Source organism: Falco cherrug, chromosome 1 (assembly GCF_023634085.1).
Source record: "Falco cherrug isolate bFalChe1 chromosome 1, bFalChe1.pri, whole genome shotgun sequence".
NCBI lineage: Eukaryota > Metazoa > Chordata > Aves > Falconiformes > Falconidae > Falco > Falco cherrug.
The window spans coordinates 107,577,920-107,601,382 of record NC_073697.1 but is presented as its reverse complement, the minus strand read 5'-3'; the positions used below and the strand labels follow the sequence as shown (position 1 = coordinate 107,601,382).

Below are 23,463 nucleotides of genomic sequence, written 5' to 3'. Positions count from 1 at the left end.
TTTCTGCAGTTCAGGTTTTGATCTGCAGCAAAGGCTGATTTGTCCAATGGTGCAGTTTTGGGAAGAAGGATTATTGCAAAAAATTATTTTTTTTTCTCTAATTTTATTGAACCTTCCAAATTAGAGACCAGAAAGCCTTGTTCTCTGTTCACACATCTTGTTGTTTTAAATAACAGGTTGTCTTATACTCTTAGGATTTCTGGAGTCTGTTCGGAATTGCCTTTTCTTCATCTTGGGAGGGAAAGCCACACCTTTGCACCAGGAATTCTCCCTCTGACAGAACTGGAACTTAGACAGCAAAACAGATGTTTCTTTTGCCTTCTTTGAAGCGAGCACTGAAGTTCAGTTGTGAGCAGTTTTCTGCCTTTTCTGGACCATGTATCAGCTGTTTTGTGTTAGCACATTATTTTCTCATGGATGTCACAGGTAGCTTTCCTACCCAACTATATTACATCTGTGAAGATTCTGATAACAGCTGGGGTTTGTATACCTGCTTGCCTTTTGGTGTGCTGAACAAACAATGCCAAGTGCACACGATGCAATGTAGTAGGGTTTCTCCGTGGGTTTGTTCATGCGGGAATGAAGTGGGGGCAACTAAGCGTGGCTGACTCGAGTGTGAGGGAACTGTGGGAAGTGTTCGCACTGTTAAACTGTAACTTTTGAAGATACTTGAAATCTTCCTTTTGAATTTACGCATTTCTGAATTTTGTGGTCAGTTCTCTTTCATTTTCATTCAGAGATACCAAGTACCACATAGTTAAAAAATATTGCAACTTGGAAGAGAAGATTCAGAGCAACATGATTACTGGAAAAGGATTACTAATGTATAACAAGGGACTGCTTTTATATCTGTTGCATCTTTCCAAAAACACCACACACACAAAAAAAGTACCTATCACATTTCTCAAACATTGCATTTTGAATAGTGTATTTTTTGTTTGATTGATCCCAAAGTCACAAACTTTTTTGGCCATAATTTTATTTGAAAATAGAAAGGAAAACTTAAGCTTTTGTGCAAAAATGAGGGCAAATACAAAATATGTAATTTCCAAAATCCCCATTTTCTTTGTGCATGGATTTGTTGCTCTTAAAGTTGGGGGAGGGGATCAAAAGCAAGTTCTGCAGAGAAGTACAGAGTGGTTTTTTGTGTGCCTGATTGTAGCACTCTGTGGGAATGCAGATGATTTTTAAACTTTAATCTTGTTGATCTTCTGTCGGGAGAGCTGGTGGATAGGAACTGGGAACAGCAGCTTATGGAGCCATTATCAAAGCTAGAACAAATTTATATTTGTTTAAACAGGCATGGTGGGGATTTGCATCACCCCTAAACCTTATGAAAGCATTGCTCTGAAACTCTTGATTTTTACCACTGCAGAATTACTCATGTTTTACTTTCGTTACCTCCATTAACACAATTAACTACAGTGCTATGAGAGTCCTAGCAGGATTTGGAGTTGCTGAGAGCCAGCACATTTCCTTGGGCGTAAAACCATGCCATTTTTACTCCGAGATGTCTTGTTTCTGTCAGATAGGGTGTAGAAGTCAAAGTATGGATGCACATAGCGAGGCGAGATACTGTTGATGGGACAGGGAAGTTACCTACTCTTAAGCTTAAGGGAATTTGAATATCATGTGTTGGCTGAAGGGGTGGGAGTCTGAAAGAAAACTGGAGTGGGAAGCCAGAAAGAATAGTGGAGGCTGAAAAGGGGTGGGAGACCAATAAAAGCAGAGACCAAAAAGGAGTGGGAGGCCAAAACGGTGTGGAAGCTCAGCAAGAAAAGTACAGGCCAAGAAGAAGGGGAGGCTGGAAGAGTCTGAGGGGGATAAAAAGGTGTGGGAGGCAGAACAGGTTAGGAGATCAAAATAAGACTGTCATAAATCCAGCCAATCTTATTTTGCTCTCCTTTTTGTCTGTGCATCCTCCTGAAGTAGTGGATCCACAGGCTTATTTAGCTGAAGAAATTTAAAGCTCAGCCTTATGAAATAACTTGGGGACAAATGCCTGTTGTCTTGGTGCTCTCTCTTGGTTTCAGCATTTATAATTTTGGTTTCCAGCAGAAAGCGTTTCTTTAAATTGTTTGAAATCTTGGTTGTTACAGAAGTACAGATGAGCAGTAGCACTGCCTGTCAGTTAGATGTTGTCTACCTTAAAATACTGTTCTTTAAGATCACCAAAAAGATGTCTCCTCACTTCACAGAAGAAACAGTGCTCTCATGACTGTTTATGCAGGGATTAAAGAAAGCTAGGAGTGATTTGGAATAATAGAAGAGAGAGTTTATGTACCTTTGTGAGGTGTGTTAGAACCCCTAGAACATTTAAGAAAAACATGTGATGACATAATGATACAAACACAGTATTTTTTCTTTTTGCCTGATATAATTAAGGAATAAGGTTGATGGTTTGGGCCATTTATATATTTATGTAAAGCTTTCAGGCATCATTTATCCCAAGTATAAACTAATCTGATTTGAGATTAATTGTGTCCTGTCCTGATACAAGGAAGAAGTATAAAGGAAAGGAGAGCAAAAGAAAAAATTTTAAAAAAGAGTGTTCAAGATGAGCTGCTCTTCCTGGAGATTGTTGTAGACAGTGACCACCTTGAAACCTTTCTCTACCGTGTGAGCGAGAGCTAGCAGAGCAGGGGATGTCTGGGGCTGAGAGCCTGGCAGGTAGTGAGTGTTGGGAGTGAGGTGTTGCGTGCTGCTCTGGTAGCTTGGTCATGAGGGCACCATGTGAAGAGGAAATGTTGCAAGAGTTGTGGAGTTCTGTATGCAAAAAACTTGCAGAGCGAAAGGGGGTGTTTGATCTCTCTTTAAACTGAAACCTGACTGGCTGCCAAGTGTCTGTTTCTGCTCTGATGATTCCATGTCTAGGCAGGGACATAGGGGAGCTCCTTCCAACCTTAAGCCTTGAATATATTTACCTGGCAACTGCTGCTGTCCAAACCACTTTCTTAGTTCAGTTTGCAATGGGAGGAAAATTCCACAAAGTGGCTCTGTGTAGGATGAGAATGTGAACTATGTCCAGGCTGAAGTCCATGGAACTCAAAAGCTGTGCTCATGAAACTTTTCTAGAGGCTTCAGTTAAGTTGGCTGTTTGCCAGTGAATGTGTTTTTGCTGAAATGCTAATTGTCTCCCATCAGAAATGGGTAGCACCTGTGAAAGCATCGCATTGCCACCTGAGTGAAAATGGGGAGTGGAAGAAAATCAGCGTTGTGCTGCAGTGTTCACAAAGAAGTCTTTTGCAAGCATTGTACAAGCAAGCTGTTACTTTCCAAGGAAAAGTGTTGTTGTGACAAATCTTGCTTTTCATTTTGGATAGGCTGGAAAGGTAAATTCTGGTATAAAGGTCTAAAAGTAGCTGTCAGCTTGGTACCTGGCCTCTCTTTTGGCCAGCAAATTTCTCTGGTTAATTTCTCTAGCACTCTACTGAACTCCTGAAAGTGCTTTTCAGGTCATACTTTCACTGGCCCCAAACCAAATCATCTTAATTGCAAACCACTTATCTGAACTGATGGTTAGTTAACACAATTGTGACACAGTGCTTGTTAGAGTAGAAAATCAATCCGTGTTTAGTGTGGGCTGGATTGAGATTTGCAGATTGATAGGGAATGGGAAAGTTCATTTGGGTCAGTAACTGGCACAGTGATGAGTGTGTGGAGTGAGCTCCCCCCTTCCTGCCCTCCTGCGTACTTGCAATCAGAGCGCAGCATCATCAGCCCTCATTTTTAAGGCACCTGCCAAAAACTGTTGGTTGTTTGCAATTTGTTGAAGAGCAGACCAGTGTATTAGCTGGGCTTGCTTCTGCCGGCAAATCTGGTGTGACATATATACCCACATGTGTTGGGTAGTTTATATTGCTGATTTCCTGACCACGGAACACTACAGCTGACAGTCTGTAGCCTCTAGCGTCATTCCTGGGCTTGTCCTGGAGGCTGCTGGTGGTGATAATATATGCACATCACTGCTCAACGCTTTAAACATTTGGAGGCATGTATATGTGGTAAAGGGTAGGGGATGAAGCAAGCGGCCAGAGAGTCTTAAAGTTTCATCTGTATCACTCTCAATGAAATGCCCTTTCTTTACTTGTCTGCCAGGAGGATGTATTCCCCCAGTATCTCAGATAAGCTTTTACTGACATGAAGTTCAATTTAAATTGGTTTTGCTGTAGTTCTCCGCTCCCTGCCTTGTACCTGTACTAGCATCCATTTGACCCTTTGGTGAATCGATTGAAACAAAATTTGGAGAACAATGATGAAGAAAAAGAGAATAAAGTTTTTTGTTTGTTTAGTTCCCTGACCTGTCTCCTCAGAGCTGAACAGATCTCGGTCCCAATACAGAGGAGGGAGAGCGCCAGGACAAGCACAGCTGGGGACAGAGGATGGGCTGCATCACTGTAATGTCAGCTGTCTAGGTGAACTTTCAGCAGCCTGGAACTGCTCTGGCACCTTGGGGAACGTTTTCTGTGCTCTTTTCACTTTGGAGAAGTGTCTATAATGTAATGCTGTGGGAATGATGGCTTGTGTAGCCGTTCCCTTCTTATGCTACTGTTTTTTGGTCCTTGAAGTCAGTGGTAGTGAGGAGAAGTTTGAGTTTGCTAGAATGTTCTGCAGTCATACTGGGGGACTTTTGTGCCATGGTGTGTGGGCTGATTGGCACTAAAACCTTACAGCCTGTGCATGTGGAGCTAAGCCAGCTGTTTGGAACATAAATGCTAATTAGTTATCTTCTAAATGTTGGCTTTATTAAGATTTATAAATAGAATACACTATCTCCACTCCACTTCTTGTAGTGGGGATTCCCAAGCTATAATACTTATTATAGCTCCTAAGCAGTACAGTAACCATCTGCGTGTGGAGTGCCTGCATTGCTGTTGCCTGTTATCATGGTATCAGGTCAGGAATAGAGAGGCACTGATAAATCCTGGTACAGACAACCAGCGTAAACACACTTGGATGCTGAGCCAGGAGAAGCTGGTGTCTGTTCCGCTTCTTGCCTAAGTGGCGAGTGGCTGCCTAAGTGCAACGTGGCCGGGGTTCAAAGCAGGGAGCGTAGCCCAAGTCAGAGCGGCCCGGTTGGGCACTGATGTCTGGTGTGTTTTGCTCCTTCTGGAGCAGATACACCTCTGCCACTTCCCAGAGCATTGCTGCTTGTGGAAGGGGTTGGGGGAGCCAGTGCGATGAGGGACGCCCTGCCCAGCTGAGGATGCAGGGATGCCCAATTTTGCGCTGCTCTTCAACAGATGTAGAGGTTCAAAGGACTTTTGGGCCCTGTGGGACTCCAGCAAGTCCCACACTACACGTGTGGGGTAGTAGGACAGGGTTACGGTGTTGTGGTATCTGAGCATGACGTTGTGATCGACACAGAAAGGGTAAGGGAGAAAGAATTCATTTTGCTGCCAAAACCTTTCGTGCGAGAGGTTGGATCTGGATGTGTGCCCTTTCTGGGCGTACATGCAGGTTCCTGCAATTTGTAGCTGCTGTTGCTGTCACCACCAGTAGTGGCACCCAAGTAAACAAAATTTAGGAATGCCATCCTGCAATAGAAACTTCAGGAGGCTATTTCTAGATGGAATTGAAGCTCCATGTGATTTAGTGGACTGTAGCCTCATTGTGATGGTAGAAGGCAACCAAAAGTGGTTTGAACTGGAATTCTTTATTGTTGCTAACGTTGCAGTGGGCAGCTGGATGAAACTGTTTTGGAGCTTTGCTCCTTTTTCATAGCACTCTTGTTAAAGAGGCTTCATAACAAACTAAAAAAGTTTGGCAGCTGCTAGTGCAAGCCCATATTTTTAGATGCCTTATTGATACTCTTTTTCGCCCAGAAAAAGAGATATTCTGGCAAAAGACAATTAAAGAAACAACATTAAAATGTGCATACTAAACACACAGATGATCACCCAGCAGGTAAGCTGGAGCAGCAGAGGTAGTAATGAGTTAGCACTTGGATTTAGTGATTTTTGGAATAGAGAGGTTCAGCTTTGCAGGGAAGGGTAGTACCTGCATGTAGCTACTCCTGTCACCCATCAGCTGTTCCAGTAATTCTCCAGAATGTGGAATTTGTCAGATTACCAGACAAGTGTGTGCTGCCTTTGTGCTGCCTATCACAGACACCGGGAATCCTGAGAATGTGAAGGACTCTCAAATTCCAGTTCTGTGTGCTTGCCCTTCCCCTCCTCCTCTAGGGGCTAGTGGAAGCAGGAAAGGAGGTCAGGCTTGAAATACAAAGTCAAAGAAGAGGAATTTGTGAATATATAGCAGATAATGCCCATCACTCACTGTACTTTGCCACTCCCACTCCACCTCCCCCCCCCCCCCCCCCCCCCCGATTGTGGAAAGTATGATTAAAGTCAGCCGCTCCGCCCTGACTGTCTGAACCATACATACATGCACAAATGCCAGATTCTCTTCATTCCAGGCTGCTGACTTCAAGAAGGACTTGCTCTGACAAGCTGGAAATGAGGGCTGGCAGCTTCGTCTGCAACTCAAAGGCTTTATCTCTCTTAGACACTCTTCCTAACATTTCCCACAAATACTGTTCTGCTGGTAGGAGCTGTTGTATACACAGGACGCCATCAGGCACTTATGAATAAAGACTCACGTTGTGTAACTCTCCTTAGAACAGGCAAGGAAAACTGCATAGAGCAATTGGCATCAGGCCCACAGCAGAGCTTGCTCTCCCTGCACTTCAGCCTCATTACTTGGGGAGCGGTAGGGAGAGTCAGCTCAGCCTTTTAATTCTCTTGTCCCCCTACCGAGAGCTGGTGTTCTTTCCTTCACAAAAATGCTACCGTCCAGCCTTCATCTCCTGCTTTTGATGATTTCCATCAGCTGCTGATGCATTCATCTCCAGCTTCCCCAGCATATTCCTACAGTTCATCGCCTTGTCCCCTCTCTTTCCTCTCTGAACTCCCACCTTCACTCCTTCCCCACTTCACCACGGCAAGCGCAAGATCTTTGACTTCTAGGATTATGGCTCCACCAGTAACTTTCGTTTCCCTGATCTTGCCTCTTAGCATTATTGCTTCACTGCTGCTTCTGCTCAGTGAAGGATGCCAACTGTGTCCACCTGTTAGGGGTTTTTTGCATGCGCCTTTGAGTTGGCTGCTTATGCTGCATATGCAGTCTTTCACGTAGAATATTTATACACCCTGACCTATCTCAATCAATTGATGAACTCAGCCTTCAATAAATGCTTTCCTGGAGTGAAACCTATTTGAGAGATGTAATAATGGCTTTAGAGAGCATCTGTGCCAGTAGTTGCAAGATGGCCAAGCTCTTCTTTGGATGTTGTTTTTGCTTCAAAAGGAGTATTAGGTCAAGTATATTTTAACATTCATATAATATTAAACATGTGAAATAGAGATAACTTTAAGCTTGATGCAGTAAGAAGTGCACCCTGATAGAAAAATTTATCATAAATGAAATTTAAGTAGCCGTTATGATTGTGACGTGATTTCTGCTTAAAAGGGTGTCATCTTTGGTGTCATCATCATGTTGCTTCAGAAGCAGCTTGCCAGTGCTATTTTAGGTTGTGGAGGGTGCGCACATGTATATATTTTCTAAAAACCGTAAGACCTACGCAGCACTTCACAGATTTCACAACTGGCTGTTCGTAGACAAAACTTTTTTTTGTTGTTTTTTGTCTGATTTTTGAGGGAGGGCTGTTGTCATAGAGGCTGTGGCCTTGACTTACGGCAGTATAACCTAAACATGTTGAGCAGAAAAGGGGTCACACTAGTCTGAGCTCCACATTCTCTCTCTTGACCATGGGACTGTTCTTTCTGGACATTGTGTGGGGAGAAAAAAAAAAAAAAAGGTGAAACAAAAGCTCTCATTTTCCCTTATCTAGCTTAGTAAGTGCAAAGAGCATGCAGCTCTGAAGCAGCAATGTAAGAGAATTAAAATCAATGTTGTAGCAAGGATTTTGAACAACAAGCTGGCATGAAGAAGTACCCATAGCATTTAATCTCCGTTTTATTCATCCTGGAGCAAGTGTAATTTAAAGTGACACCTCCATAATTGATGAAGTATCTTTTTACCATTTGTTTAATTACCAGTTTCAATGTCTAGAAAGCAGTGGATCAATAATTTACAGTGATGAACTTCCCTGTGTCCCTCTGTTTTCTAATTCAGCCATACAAACAATAGCTCCTGAAACAAACCCTTACGTTTTGATGCTTTTCTTTAGGTGATATGAAAGAGCTTCACCTTTTTTCCCACCACAGCTGTACTCCAACACAACTGAAGCTGATGGCAGAGCTCCCACTGACCTCAGTGAAGCAGGGTTAATCTGGGGCTTGCCACGCACACTCTATCAGCTCTTTGCAGTCTCCTCCCGTTATTGTGGAGCGGCTAGGGCTGAGCTCATGTTGTTGCTACGATAGCAAATGATGCTGACAGTATTTGAGAGCTGTTAAACGGAAAAATTTAAGCAAAGGAATGAAAGCTGCTGCCTGTGTTTTGTATGTATTTCTTACGTTATAGGCTTTGATAACACGTATTGATTTTTCTATGGGAGATAGCTATTCTTGAGACTCTTGGAGCCTTCTTTCAGGTTAGAGCTCAGATTCCCTCATGGCCCTGCATCACTCACTTTCCCCAGGGGGACCTAGAGGATCTATGCCTGTCAAAGCAGAGGAAAGAAAGTGTTTCCTTCCCAGTGAGATGACACTTCTGACAGTTCCTGTTGTCCTAGCTGCCATGGACAGCTGGGTTTCGGTAGGGTTTCCTCAGATAGCATCAGAACAAAAGATCAGAAGATCGCCAACTTCCCTGAGATCTCCGAATCCATGCACTTCAAGCATGATGTGGCTGTATGTGGAGAGAGCTCCCACCTACGTACTACAAGGCAGAAGGATTACCTTTCACTTTTTTGATGACGTGCTCGTTATCTGCGTCAGCACAAGCGGATGCTTCCCTTTTCCTATGTCTTATTCTTAGGGGTGCCAGTCCTCATCTTCTGACCGAGAGCAGAATGCTGTGGGACAGTTGGTATTTCTGTTAATGCCACAACCAGCTGATTATAGCCAAGTAACAGGAGCTGTGGGAATTCCTTCAGGATCTCTCATTTGGGTTGGAGATCACAGCCCAGAAGTTTTTGTTTGTATGGTAGATGTAAAGGGTCAATAGGAAGATTGCTGGGCCTGCCTGCAGCTACCTGTTTTGTCTGCCTCAGCAGGATTTATGCAGTTTTTCTACCACCCAGTGTAGGACTGTAAGTAAATAATAAGAGAGAAAGGAAGGATTTGGACCTAGACACAGCTGGGGAATGAATGTTTCCATTCACTGCATAGGTCCATGTTTATCCAGATGTGGAACGTGCGTTCCTGAGAGCCACAAAGGAATGGGCTCCTTGATTAATCTTTAGTGTGTATTTTGTCTTTGTTTTTGATTAAATCTGTGTTTCTGATAATGCAGAAAATCTTGAGAATGCAGTGAGCAGGACAGTGTAGTTCCTCTGAGTGAGCAGGGAGTTGAAATCATGTCTCAGAGATGAGATAATCCTTACACTTCAAAGGATGCTTACTAAGTTGCAAGCCAATGATTTTTATTTAACATAAATATGATTACTTCTTCTTTTACTTAAAAAAAAATCTTGATTTAATGTAGTTTTGATTGAATAGGAGTATCAGGTTTTAAAATGTTGGAAAACAACATTCTGGTTTGCTTGATGAGTGCAAGCTGGTGCCGGTGGATGTGTGATGTCCTGAAATGATGTCTGTATTTTCCAGGCATTCTGGAATACTTTTGCCAATGTGATGGCAACTCACATCATTGCTGGTTTACTGTTAACTGAGGATATATCTATTTTTGGATAAAAATGCTTGCAGTTCACAAAAACATTAAAGACTTTGTTCACTGTGGGATCTTTGGGGTACTGTCAGGCTGGTCAGAAGATTACCTCAGACAATACCCTTCATCTGGTGTCTTTTACCCTCCTTTTCAGAAGCAACAGAATAGGCAGGGTAAAGGGAAGCAGCTCAGACATAAGCCAGCTGCAATATCATCTGCCCACGTGCTCCTGTTGGTTGCCAGGCCTCAAGTCTGACACGCTGCCAAATCGCCAGTCTGCACTGTGTGTCTACTTTTCTTTCGTCTGCTTTTGGAAACTGCTTGGGCCATTTCTTTCAGCATAATCTGGAATTTCTACAGATCATTGGATGTTCTTATTTTGGGTTCATGATCTAGCTTTACTCCAGACTGCTGTTGAAACTCTTAAACTTTTCATAGGGGACTTATGCCATCACAATAAATGTTAAAATGCTCTTTGTTCCCTTAACAAAGAAGGGTTTGAAAGAACTTCAGTACCATATGTGTTCCTAATAGTTTTATTAGAACTTATTTATATCTTTTCATTGTCCCAAAATAACTGCTTGCCTTAGGCCAACAAAGTCAGTTTGGGACAGAGAAAGAAGTGGTGGAAGTACAAATTGTGCCTGTAAACTCTACACTTAGAAATCATCAAATTAAAAAGTACTCCACTTGTTTGAATGTTTGAAGCATTGAATGTGGCCTTTTTCTGGGCTCACAGAACTTGGCTCCGCGTGGTAGTTTGCTTACAGTATTGCTAAGTTTGCATTAAAAAAGAGTCACACCCAGAAGGAAAATAAGAACTTGTTTCTCCCAGGTATCACCTGCTTCTGGATTCAGAATGAAATGTTGCAAAAATACTTGCAGATTGGCATGTGTTTTTTTTTTCCTTAAGGAATGTATAATTACATGGAACAAACCTGTGACAGATGCCATTGTACCAATATGAAATGTTGCTCATAGCAACATTTCCCTAAATTTGGGATACGATTTATACCGATACGTATATCTTTATGCTACTGTGAACTTTCTATAATAGAGAATTTGTTATTACACTAATAGGAGTGGGGGGTGGGAGTAATTGTTGGGGCATCGGTCATTTACAAGCTCTTTAATAAAAAGACTCAGAATTTCAGGAAATATATTCCATATGGAATCCTCTGTCCTGTGCCTTTCAGGAAAGTTTAGCCATTTGGCCTTTATTTCTGACATAGGAAGCTTGAATATACTAATAAAATCTAGATAGTAACCTGTGCTCCAGTCTCCACACAGCAGAAAAGTTCATGGTTTTGACAGCAAACTAGGAGTTCAACAATAGCTTCATTCAGACTTTATGAAAAGGAAAAACTTGATGTTGACTAAAAGAAACAATTTCATTTGGCTCTTTTGGAGGGAGGTATTTCCTTTTTAGACTATTTTTCACAATACCAAATGGTCTGGGTTTGGGTGTGGTTTGTTCGAATGCAAAACTGCATTGATGAAAGTTGTCAATTAAAAGAAAAAAGAACAGCATAGGACAAGTCAGTCAAGTTTTAGTTGTTTCCTATAAAGCAGTATGATATAGTAGATAAATCTGTTATTTGGACTTCTGTAAAATGAGTCGTGTTGACACAATTAAAAATAATGTAATTTAGGTAGCCTTCTCTAGATTTCAGATTTAGCCCACTAAAGAAAATAAAGCAACTTAAGCTTACTGTTTTGGTGTCAGCAGTTGTAAACAGACAATTCCTATATTTAGAGAAGAATTTTACAATCATCGTTGGTGGCACGGGGGAAACTTGGGATCCTGTTAATATAACATTAGTAGGGATGGTTGATCTCTGCTTTCAGACTCCTAGTCTCATACCTGTGATTCTTCTCACTTTTTAGAGCCAAGTCAAATACCTTATTTCTCCTGGGGCAGACTTTTTGAAACTGAACAAACAATTTAGTGACTGCATCCTTTGACTTGTCATGAAAAGTAAGTGGAGACGACAACAGCATTAGGGCCCAGGCTTAAAGCTGAGACTTTGAACTGACTCGAATGCACAGGGAGCTACTTCCCCAGACATCGTTTTTTGCAAAATTAATTAACTTTCAGATACCACTGACCACAAAAAATACCAGCACAGGCTATATTTCTGAATTGCATTACGGTTGTTATGGAGCAGTTATTACATGAGAAAAGAGGCACAAGGGTATTTAATATGAATGCTTTCTTTTTTCTTGTAGTTAGTTTTCTCTTGAGTCATAACTACTGATGTTTACTGGTTCAGAAAAAAAAAAACCTGCCTGCTGCCTGCACTTGTTTTCTCCCTCGTTGTGCAGGCAAAAATGGGAAGTATTTAATTGGACAAAAATTAAAGGTCAGTTTAAAAATGTTCAGAAATCAAGATGTCCCTAAAGATAAGTCAAACGTGAAACATCCTCTTGGGACAGAATTGCTATATGCCCTGGAAAGCTTGACACACCCTGGAGCGCACACCCTTTTCTGGCCAGATAGTATGGGGACAAGGGCAAGGTAAGAGCAACCAGTGAAGGACGCACCTGAGAGCCTGGTTACACTGGAGCAATCCTCTGGAACAGTATAGGAAATGGTAAATCTCAGCCACGTTACTGGGAATATGAAGCTGCTGATGGCTGTGGTGTAGAAGAGTGTTTCTGCTGACAAAACTGTCTTACTGTCTCATCAATGAGTCTTTCATAAGGGTAGCCTAGCTTGCTTTTTTTAAGGCTTTTGGCTTAACTTCGCTGTGGCAAACCGACCATTTCAGCTCGGGGAGATCTTACCAGCTAACAAGTTGAAATCTTGGTTGGGATTTGGCCTCAGGTTCCACTAGGAGCTGTGCAACTCAGCAGGGACTGTGTTTGTCGGCAGAAGAGAGATAGGGTGTTGCAGGGCTACAGATACAAAATTATTTGTACATTTTGTCACAAACATCTATTGCTGTCAGAAAAAAAAGTCTGGGTGATAAACTTGTCTAGGAATTTATATTGTACTCATTTCTGTGGCAGCTATGGGACTGTGTCAGACTGTGTTTGCTCAGCAAGCTTTTCTCCACTGAGAGCTGCGAGCTTCTGGCCTTATCCAAAGACAAAGCAGAGATGGAAAGATACCCCTCACTGTGGATCACAGGGAAACGTTCCAGTTATATCACTTCATCCAAAGGAGGTCTTTGTGAGCATTGTTGTAGGAACTCCCTTTCATTTGTGTAAGAAGAAGGAAAATCTGTCTTTAACTGGGCTTACAGGTTTTGTGCCTGCTGAAGTGATGGTAAAAAGTGTGCGTTGGAGCCACAGTTGCAGCTCCAGCCAGAAGTCGGTCTGACAGTTTTGCTGAGATGTACACGGCTTGTGTAGCTTTCTGCAGCTGTTTGCTGCTGAACCTGCTAGCCCATGAGACATTAATGGATACTGTTATGTGGGAACATTTTGAAAATTAAGTTAAATGGCTCCTTCCACAGGTGCCCAACATCCTTACAGTTTAAAATAAAATAAGAGAACTGTCGAGTTGATTGAACGCAGCAGCAAACCGTTGTGCTCCATGGATCTACTGCCCAGGAAGGGCAGGTAGGGGAGCTGTCAGCCTGCCTTCTGCACGAGCACTGGCCACGTCATGCTTTAGGACATGGCTGGGTCTTTTCGTGCCCTTTCCGTATCAGAGGTGTTCCCAGCCTTGCTTTGCAGGCGCTGTTTTGTAGGTTTGAAAGCCTGTTCAGTCTGTCTTTTTCCTCCCATGAAGAAAAGCAGGGGCATGACAGAAAAAGGACATAGCAGCTCTAATTTTTACCTTTAGTTTTCTGGGTTTGGGCTGTTGGGAGAGGCCCCGCTCTGCTCAGGAGAAGTCACAGATTAAGTGCTGTCCATCTCTATGGAGGGGAACCTTAGGATACTGCATGCTGCCTTCCTGGAGAATACTGATGAGTGAAGAGCCCTGCTCTGCCAGTTATGTCCCTCCTCGGTACTCTTGCATGTTCTTCTTTTCCAGACTGCAAACAGTTTAGTGGTGATCTGGCCTTATATAGTAATTTCCTATTATTAGAAACACTTCCTTGGGATCTTGCTCAGGGAGTAGCAGAGGGAAATCCTGTTTCCTTCATCTAACATGCAGGCAAACCACCAGTGTTCACTCTTCCCTTATCTAGTGTCGATAGAACAAGAAGTTTTTGTTATGATATGCTTTCCAGTCTTAATCCCTTTCTAACACTAAGCCTCTTTTCAGAAATGCAGGAAAAGAAATTTGAAGGAATAGGAACTGTCAGCCACCAATGTGAGCTGTAAAGTGTTGTCTACAGCCTGTAAGTTCTGCCTGCTCTTTCTCAGCCATGTTTTTCTCTCTCAGATGTAGTCATCCTAATGCTTTGCAAAACCAATTCTCTTTTTCATGTGGGTTGTGTGAAAAGTAGTACAATAGGATGTTTCGTCTCAACCTGCCAGGGTATTGATAGAAAGCTAATGGCTGTGTTAAAACAGAGGAACAACTTTGTATTAAGGAGGGAGAGGTTTCTGTTTTGTGTGCCACGAGAACGTGTTTTTGAAGGAGAGATTGGTCACTGCAAGCACAGAGATATGCACAGGCTTTGAACACTTAATTTTTCCTGTGAAAACATTTTTTCCCCTTAAAAGGAAGATGTAGGTCCTGCCACTGGGAGTGACTGTTTAGAAAGTCAGCTGGGAGGAATGCACATCAGCTGAACTGAGTCAGGCTGTTTGTATTAACAGCTCCCTCAGAACAGCTCTTCTTGTGCTTGCCACAGACTCTGCAGGGGAGCTGCTTAAATTGATTGTATCAAAGTACGGGCAAAGCAATCAAACTGCCTGTTGTTTTTACACTCTTTGCTATTGAAGCGAGTTCAGCAATTACTGTCGGATTCAGAATGGGTAGAGTATATTTGTAAAATCAGCTGAAGAGGTGACTGTCTTGCAGTCCTGTAAAACAACCCACAGGGCAGCGTGTGAGCGGGACAGAGCGAGAGCAGCCACATGCATGAGGCAAACTGGCATCGTATTAAGGGCATCTGGTAATTATAAAGTGGGACTTTGTTCTGGTGGTCACTGTCAAAGCCTGTCATCCATTTCTGTTTCAGTGGTTCAGGAGAGAGCAGCAACAAGGAAAATTTATCTTAATTTGTTAGATTAGCCCAGTTTCGGTTTTCACTCACGTCATAGACCCAGAATTATTGTGTGTGTGCGGGAGCCATAACTAAATGTGAGCACGGCATATGTGCTTTTTAATCGGCTGTTTCTCAAATGCATCTGTCATCAGAGGTATCAAAATAGTGAACAGCGCTTACAGAGAAAGTGAGGAGTCCAAGGAGAGGCCTGCATCTCTATCTTCTTTTTTGTCATATTCCATTGTGGGTTTTTTTAATATTCTCGTTTATTTGTGAAAGACTGGGCTTGGGAAGAAAAGAAGTTTAGTGTTCTCACTGTTGAAGCTTTCTTGAAACAAACAAAACCAGTATTGACAGTTTTAGGCATTACAAAGCATAAATTAGAATCCAAAATAATAATTTAAATATTCTTTGTCTTCTGGTTTTTTGAACCCTTTTGGCCACACCTAACACATTTTTAAGCTTTTGTCTGTATTTGTGCAAACACGTTCACACAGAATCGGAGAATTTGGAGAACTTGTGATGTCATGAAGTTTGCAGTGAAATTAAGGAGCTTTACTATCTTGAGACACCTTTTGAGTGAGTATAATGGGATTTTGATTCAACCTTTATAGGTCTCTGGTTTCATAACTGACCAGGAATGTTTTGTCTCCAGGAGCCAATGTCCTGTGTCCAGGCTTCTGTTCCTATCTGCTTGTTTGGGGGACAGCTGGCTACTCTGCATGGGGAAAGAGGAGATGCAATCACACAAACAAAAAGAAGGTGGAGAACAGTTCTTAGCAGAGCTACTGGTGTGGGGAAGAGGTTCTGCCTCCTTATCAAGTCTTAGTATTGGTTCTTTAGCAGGAAATTGATTTATTCAGTTATCGTGCGGTCAAATGTTCAGCCTCTGCTGGAGCAGGGCTTTTTTCCTAAGCAGTGGGCCAAATGTCCTTCAGAATGTCCAGTTTCTGCTATAGGGGGTCCTAGGAATGTGAGGCATTTTAATCGGTTTTAGATCAGTATAGTCTGGACAGCAGACGCATGTGATAGGTTCAAGAAATTTCTATTTTTTGTTTAAGACGTTCCTCTGACCTGCAAGAGGAAGGGCTTTCAAATTCCTGGCCTGTTTAGGGTGGTTTGTTTCCCATGGTATCTTTGCCAAGTGCTTTCTAATTATGGAGTGTGTGTTACTCTGTAGTTCTTCTGCAAGGCAGAAATAAGGAATATTCTAACAATCCAGAAAAAAAAGATACACAGTGATAGATGCACTTGCCATCTTTTTGCTTTTGGATGAACGTAGATGCTATCTATCCACGTTGGGTTTTCAATAGCATAAACCCAAGCCGGCATCTCTTGCCTCCGGATTGATATTGTGCAGTGAAATCTGCACAGCAAAAGGGAAGACTGGTTTGCTGATGCTGGTTTCATGGGGCCAAACTCTTTCTTTCAGTAGAGCCCCTGCTTTTAAGCTGTAGCTTGGCAAGTCACACACTGCGAGCCTGTCGGAGCAGGGCTGACAGGAAAGGTTTCCAGTCCCCTTGCTTTGAATGTGAAATTTTATGCAGGGAATCAGCTGCTTATCAGCAACGAGCAGAGCAATCCCAGTGCTCTAATCCAGGATTTGTATGAGTCACTTCTAACTGGTGAGGCCTGGAAAACTTGATTCATACCTCTGCCTGTAGTTGCCTGTAGTAGTGATACAGACCTAGCCAGCCATTCTCAGCAGAAATCACAGACAAGGGCTGGGCTCTATTACTGGAAAGGAAGAACCTGGTTTTATCACCTTAATAGTCCAGGATCAAGATCTTTTAAATCAGCATTATCTAAGTTATCTCTGCTTTCCAATGATTTCTTTTTCCCTCCCAATTTAGGCTAACCCACACACAGGCATCCTTTCCTCACCAAGAGCTGGGCAGTAGTTTGGCTGCAGAAAAAAAGCATTTTGAGTAAAGGTCTTCCCAGTGAATAAATAAATAAAAGGGTTCACCTGCACAAAAAAAATCAAGGGAAATGTGCAAAAAATGTACTTCTGAATAGTGGGCTCCCGTATGTTCTTCTCTTAGGTGGTATTTTCAGTGATGAGATGTGTTCTGAGAAGTGTTAGGAGGTGTAAACTAGGAGAAAGGTGAAGTCATTAATGTGAAGATAACTGTGCTGATACTTAAAATTGTAATGTCAGTTTTATTGACTCTGTTGTTTGGCCACAACCAGACTGATTTAAAGAATGATGGTAGAGAAGTGATATTCTCTTCCTGAAGAATTAAAGCCGCCAGGCTACGGCTCTAATTATACTTGGAAAACTCCTGGCTCAGGGCTTGCTGTCGTGATTCAGTAATGGCTAACGTGGCTCAGCTTGGGAAACGTAGCTTCTGTTACCTTTGATCTTCCCTGTGCTTCTGCACTGAGCAGGGCTTTGGACCGTTGTCTGTTTCTTTCAATGTTCCAACACAGACCAGTGCTAAACCTACCTTTGAAATGTGCCCTGAGGCTGCCTCCATTAATAATTCACCTAACTCCTCAGTTCGTTGATGATAAGAAGGGAATAAAAATCATGCCAAATCGAGTTGTGCAAGAATTGAGAAGTACTAAGAATATTTTTTCAAAATGGAACCTGATGAGGGCAGAAAAGCTGGTGGCACTGCAGCACTCTTCAGAAATTTTACCCTAGCTTCCTCACAAATCCTTGTCACAGTTGGCACATTCTTCCTGTGACGAATGACATCCACCACAGCACAGGATCTCTGGGATCAATGCCTTGGGTCAGAGTTAATTAGAGGGGAGTGCTGCACCGAACCACGGACAGCAGCACATTACTTTAGTTTTAAATAGCCTCCTGTCTGAGCAGTGGCCATGCACAGTCTTGTTTTACTTTACTTGCTTTACTTTAAAGCTTTTTGCTTTGCATCTTTTTACTTTAAAGCAGGGCTTTACCTTTTCTGTAATAGAATTTGAAAAGCAGGCATTTTGAAAAAAGAAAACAACAAAACCAACTCAAAAAAACTTTGAGCAGAGCTGACTCCAGATAGTGCCAGTATCAGCACTTGAGCTTGGGAAAGATTTCACGGCCCTGCATGTTCAATGGTTAGAGAATCTGCCTGATGGTGCTGCAAAATCTGGGTGATGACTGCCACGAGGGACCGCTTTTAATGGATTCCAACAGCTGAGGTACTTGTAATGTTGGTTCTGGGCAGGTATGTAGAGTAGGACTCACTCAGTAGTGCTGCACGCTGCCTGGGGCCCTGCAATCGTATCTGATACCAGGTACTAATATACCTAAGGGCCAGAGAGCCTTTTTGGAGAAAGGGAATTGTTTTATTTCTACTTTCTTCTTCATCCTATGATTGTGAGAATAGTCTTCCCCACTTAGAAGTGGAAAACAAAAAGGAAAAAGAAAACAAGGTAAAATAAATAATATCCTTCAGAAGAATCTTATGATGAAAGGATGTTACTCAGTTGTCACCTCTGTTCATCTGCTTATGGTAGTGAACTGGTGACGATAGCTGACATTCAGTGTCATACCTCAGTTTCAGAAGTATTTGAGCAGATGCAAGAGAGAGTCTGCAGTAGTCTTTTTTCAGAAGACCATGTGCAGCAGGAAAGATTATATTCCCACTAATTTTGATAAGGTTCCGGTGGAAAATTAGGCATTGTTTGGATTGGGCTTGTTTACTCGCTGCAGGTGTGGCCACTTGCATTTAGGGCAAACGACCTCTGAAAATTCAGCTGATGAGTGTAGTATTAGACTGAAGTTTGAGACCTTCCAAGCTGCAGGTGCAAGTTAGGTGTTTTGCCTTGTGTGTGTGGTGCCTTGTATGCTGTGGCTAAACCTGCATCTAGTTGGTAGTCATTTGTGGTGCTCTTGGCCAGATCATTTGAAGAGGGGGTCTGTTAGGAGGGTGGTATGAAGAGAAATGGGTGGCAGTATGCTTTGCGTAGGTTGTGATTATCTCTGTTGGGAGACTTGCTGACAGACCCTATCTTCTTTGTTAGCTGCTATGTGTCAGATCAAATGACTGAGTGATTTTTTTTATTATTATTATATTTTTTTTTAATCACTGATGCTTGGAAATGGAGAGTCACCTGGCTTAGGGCAGAGCTTATCTTCAAGGGGTCTGCCTGGCCTCCCATGCAGCTGCCAGACAGCAGCTCTGTATGCTCATAACGTGAGCTGCTTGTGACCTGGAGCACCTGAAGGGTGGTATATTTGGCTGGGCTCTTTGCTGGGCAGTGTGCTATCGGCACATCTCAGAGATCTGTATCTTTATTTGCTATACCTGTAATTCGTTTTAGGATGAACGCATAGCTTAGACCCTTGAGGAAGAAAATAATTAATTGAATCATAGAATAATTTTAGGTTGGAAGGGGCCTGTGGAGAGCTCTGGGTCCAACCCCACTTCCAAGCAGGGCCAATTTAGATCAGGTTGCTCAGACATTGTCTGGTTGAGTCTTAAATATCTCTAAGGACGGAGTTTCACAACTTCTTGGGGCCCCTGTTCCAGTATTTGACAGCACTCATTGTGAAAAAAATTTCCCAGTATCTCATTGGAATTTCCCTTCTTCCAGCTTCCTTCCATTGCCTTTTGCCCTAGCTAGCAAAGGCTGCATATACATTTTGACTTATGTCAAAAAGTTGATCTCTGGCTGCTGGTGGGTTTTCACACTCGAGGTGTAGCTGTGGACATTATTTTTTTTTGCATGAGACCAAACACTGGTGGCCTCAGAGACAGCTAAACGTGCTTCTTCTGTTTGCAAGGGCTGGAGACAGGGTAACAGCGGCTTGACTGTGTCCTGCTAGGAAGGGTCTTACTTGGCAGTGCAGGTTATTTTGTTATATTTTGTTAGAGGGGTCTCGGGGACCACCATATAGAGAGGGTGTTCCGAGGGTGGATGTCTCAAAATGTTTCTGGAATAAAAGACTGCTGAGCTGCTCTGCTAAGTCCTCGCAAGGGCAGAGAAGGCAAACTACGCCTTGACTTTGGAGACTCTGTAGCCCTTTGGTTTGCTGAGGGATTACAGGTGTCACTATAAACCCGGGAGATTTTGTTGTGGTTGGGGTGACTTGGGAGTGGGTTGGGGAGTCCTCTCGCTGCTGCTGCTGTTTCAGCGCAAAAATCACCGTAATGGAGCATATCGCTTCCTGCCCTGTTTGCTGTGGTTTGCGTGCTGGGCTCGGCACCAGGTTTTTCAGCGCCTGTGATGACTTTTCTTTCCGTTTTTCCCTGTCATTGGGCAGCGGGGACTCCGCAGGCAGGCTGCAGGCAGAGGACAGCTGACTTCGCTTGGATGCCGCTCTCGATCTCTGCGCGTCGGTCTCCCCTCTTTGGGAGGGGAGGAGAGTTCCTCTCCCTCTCCTTGGAAAACGCCCCCTCCAGGATGCTCCAGTAGGAGCTGGTGGGAGGGAGGGAATTCTGACTGCACCGAAATTGTCATGAAAAAAAAAAAAAAGGCAACTGACAGAAGAGTGAGAACTTGTCCTCAGATTCCTGCTTTTGCAGCAGCGTAAACTAAGTCTCTGCAAGTGCTGCGGGAGCTGGCAGGAGGCAGAAATGAAGTTCAGAGGCGCGGTAAGATTTATTCAGCTGTTCTGGTGGGTTTGCAGCTTTCAGATGTGTAGCTAGTCCAAGAAGAAGGGAGATAAGTTTTCAATTTTTCAGCAGGGACGTGAAATGCTTCAGCCTGCTTTGCGAAAGACCCCTGCATTGGAAGGTTATGTGAAAGGGGATAAAAACCCCAGGAAACACATGTTTTGGGGAGGAAGCCAAGGTGGGACTCGGGAAAGTGGGAAGAGAGGGGGAAAGCTGCCTTGGGGGAGAAGAAAGGGTGGAGCTTTTGCTTGGGTGGAAGGGGCATGAGGTTGTGTACATACGGTACTGGTGCTGGGCTCTGCTTGTGTCCTTCCCGGGGACATGGGCTTCTTTCTCCCTGACTGCCACCCGAGGGAAGGGCAGGAAATACCTGCTTAAGGACTCCTTGCCATGCAGTTCCTCCAGGGTGTATTTACTTCAGCAAATCTTTGTCCACATTTTAGTGGCAACCAGAAAGCCCGGGTCTGTGTACTGCTTTGCAGGACAACCACCGGGAGATTAGAAAAACGAGTATGTGGCAAAAGGTTGAGAAGACTAGGATTGTTACTTGGAAAATGAGATGAGTAAGAGAGGAGGAAATCCAAACACATATATGCGGTAGTGCCACAGAGAAGGCAGATCATGAGCTCCTTTTTTTCTGTGTTGTAACGCAGGAAGAGGGACATTCGGTTAAGTTAAAAGTTGCCAAAGAGATGCAAAGATGATTTTCGTGCAATGCATAATTGGGTCATGGAATTCACTGACACTGGAAGATGTTAAGGTCAAGAATGAGGGAGCATTATAAAAAAGTGTGTGGGCTTTTGACTGGATAAGAATGTTCAAGGCTTTAATTGGTATAGTTACCAAATTTAGGAAGAGAGGAACTGAAAACGTCATGTCTGTAGATTTAAGCAGTTCTCTGGCTGTTGAAGAAGAGTTAGCATGGGGCTGGAGCATCTCAAACCTGCTCAGTCTAGGGATCCCTGCATGTTTTCCCAAATAGTTTAGCATTGACCGCTGCCTGAGAAAGGGCCTGAGGGATGAAGGGAAGCGCAGAGCTTCTGGAGGACCTGCCTGGTCCCTCCCTGCAGCAGCACATTTGAAGGTGGAGATGATAGCGCTTGGATTTCTGTTGGTATGGAGGACGATGGAGCCAGCAGACCTCTGTACAGCAGTGGATATAGAGGAAGGTTTTTAGATGTGATAACGTGAGAGTGATAAGCAGTGATGTTGTGGAGGGTGGTGCTTGATATTCTCGGAGAGAACATGTGGGTGTGGAAGTGTCCTTCCCATGCCCTGGGAATGCACTGGAGTGCTTGTTCTGGTTGGAAAGTTTTGCTATCTTTGAAAGACATAATGGCCCGAAATGGTTGTGTGGGGTGTGTGGAATCTAGTGGAAAAGGTGGCAACATCTGGTGTGGGGAAGGGCAGAGTGCTGCAGTAGTAACCGTGTGAGACCCGCAGTGTTGTAGTAGAGAGGTGAAAGTATGAGAGTAGTAGTAATAGTAGTAATAGTAAGAGAGGTAAAAGGATGTGTGCCTTGGGAGGGGAATAGAACAGCAGTTCAGTGGCTGGGGGTGCAGGCTCAGCACCCCATTGCTGCGAGCAGGGAGGCAGGGGGAGCAAGTCATGCCCTGATCCTTCTCTGTAGGCCAGTGTTTGTTTCTGCTCCCCTCTCACCTGCTCAGTATGATTGGGGAGTCAGTGGCAAAACTTAGTCAGAAGGGCAGTGATCTGAGTTTTTGCTTTTTAAGCCATCTGTCTTCTGAAGCTACTGTGTGCTGCACAGGCCTGTGACCCGAGGTCACAGGTAGTCCTCTGCGTACTGTGATCAGCAGCATCTTTTAACTAGCAACAGCTTGTGGCATCTGTTCAGGAGCAAAAATGTCAGCTCCCTAAATATAGAAATTTAGTGTATTTACTTTTCCAGGCTTGGTGATCTTTCTGGTTTGCCTAGTTCCTTTTTCTTACTGCTATTTTATATTTAGCTTGTTGATTGAAATATCAGCATCCCCTCTTAGGGGGGAACATTTTTGCTCTCCTTCAAATCAGTTCTTATAAATACCTTTTTGTTTTCACTACTAATTATTTCTCTTTTTTCCTAACTTAGTCTCCCCGCCAAAAAAAGTAAAGTCTAGAAAATGTAATTACGTTATAAGCACTGAACAAATTATATTACCTGCTTGCCCTGGAAATCTCCATGGCTTGCTTTAGTTTCTGTCCATCAAAATTTGCATTTTTCATTTACATTTGAGCTCCTTAGGTGAATTCTTACTATTCGAAATGTTGCAATGTTAAATGTCATTGTTTAATATATTGAGAGTCATAATTAATTGCAGCAACATCCGCACCCTGCATTATTGTTTTTCAAAAGAATAAATTTTTGTTTTCACAGTTCTAACTCCCTATGACCTACATGCATTTGATACTTAAAATAATGCACACGGTGTGATACATTGCTCACATTTCTCACTTGGCTTTGCATTTTAGGGTGGGAGATTAAATGATTCTGTAGCTTGGAACGTGAGGGAGGCAGAACTTTAACTTCTAGGCAGTTTGCTAGTGGGAATGTAACAAATCTGTGAGAGCAGAATAAGCTGGCTTCCCCTGTATTTCCAGTTATGTTTTAATGTATTCCAGTTTGTCCCTACTTAAAATATGGAAGATTTCAAAATAAATAGTTTACAAGAATTAGTCAAGGAAATAGCATTTCTCTCTCTCTCTAATACAATTTTTTGGCTAGGGTATTCTTTAGTTAAATCCTTCCAACATGTGGTTTAGGATCGGGAGGGAAGTATTGGAGAGGGAGAACCAGGTTCTGAGCATGGGCAAGTGCTCCTTGACTCCAGACATTCCTTTGTTAGCGATGTATTGCTCTAAAAGAAGCAAGAATAAAAAAATGCTTCTGCTATAAATGGTCCTTGAGTGGCAGCTGCTGACATGGTAACTTTTTTTGCAGGTTAACGTTGTTCCCTTTAACTCTACTGATCTGTCTAACTCGTCAGGGTTGT

At 43.0% G+C, this 23,463-nt stretch overlaps 1 protein-coding gene across 2 annotated transcripts in view; it reads left to right on the top strand.

Annotated features, from left to right (window-relative positions):
* Positions 1–23,463, top strand: part of MYO1C (myosin IC) — a 58,885-nt gene that overhangs the window by 5,156 nt on the left and 30,266 nt on the right. Inside the window, exon 1 of one of the 2 annotated variants that reach the window (XM_027806242.2) lies at positions 20,157–20,452. The exons of the other annotated variant lie outside the window; for it this stretch is intronic. Within the exon in view, the coding sequence (XP_027662043.1) occupies positions 20,435–20,452 (18 nt within the window). The 5' untranslated portion in view covers positions 20,157–20,434. Of the gene's footprint in view, positions 1–20,156; positions 20,453–23,463 lie in introns of those variants that run through there. 2 annotated transcript variants of the gene reach the window in all.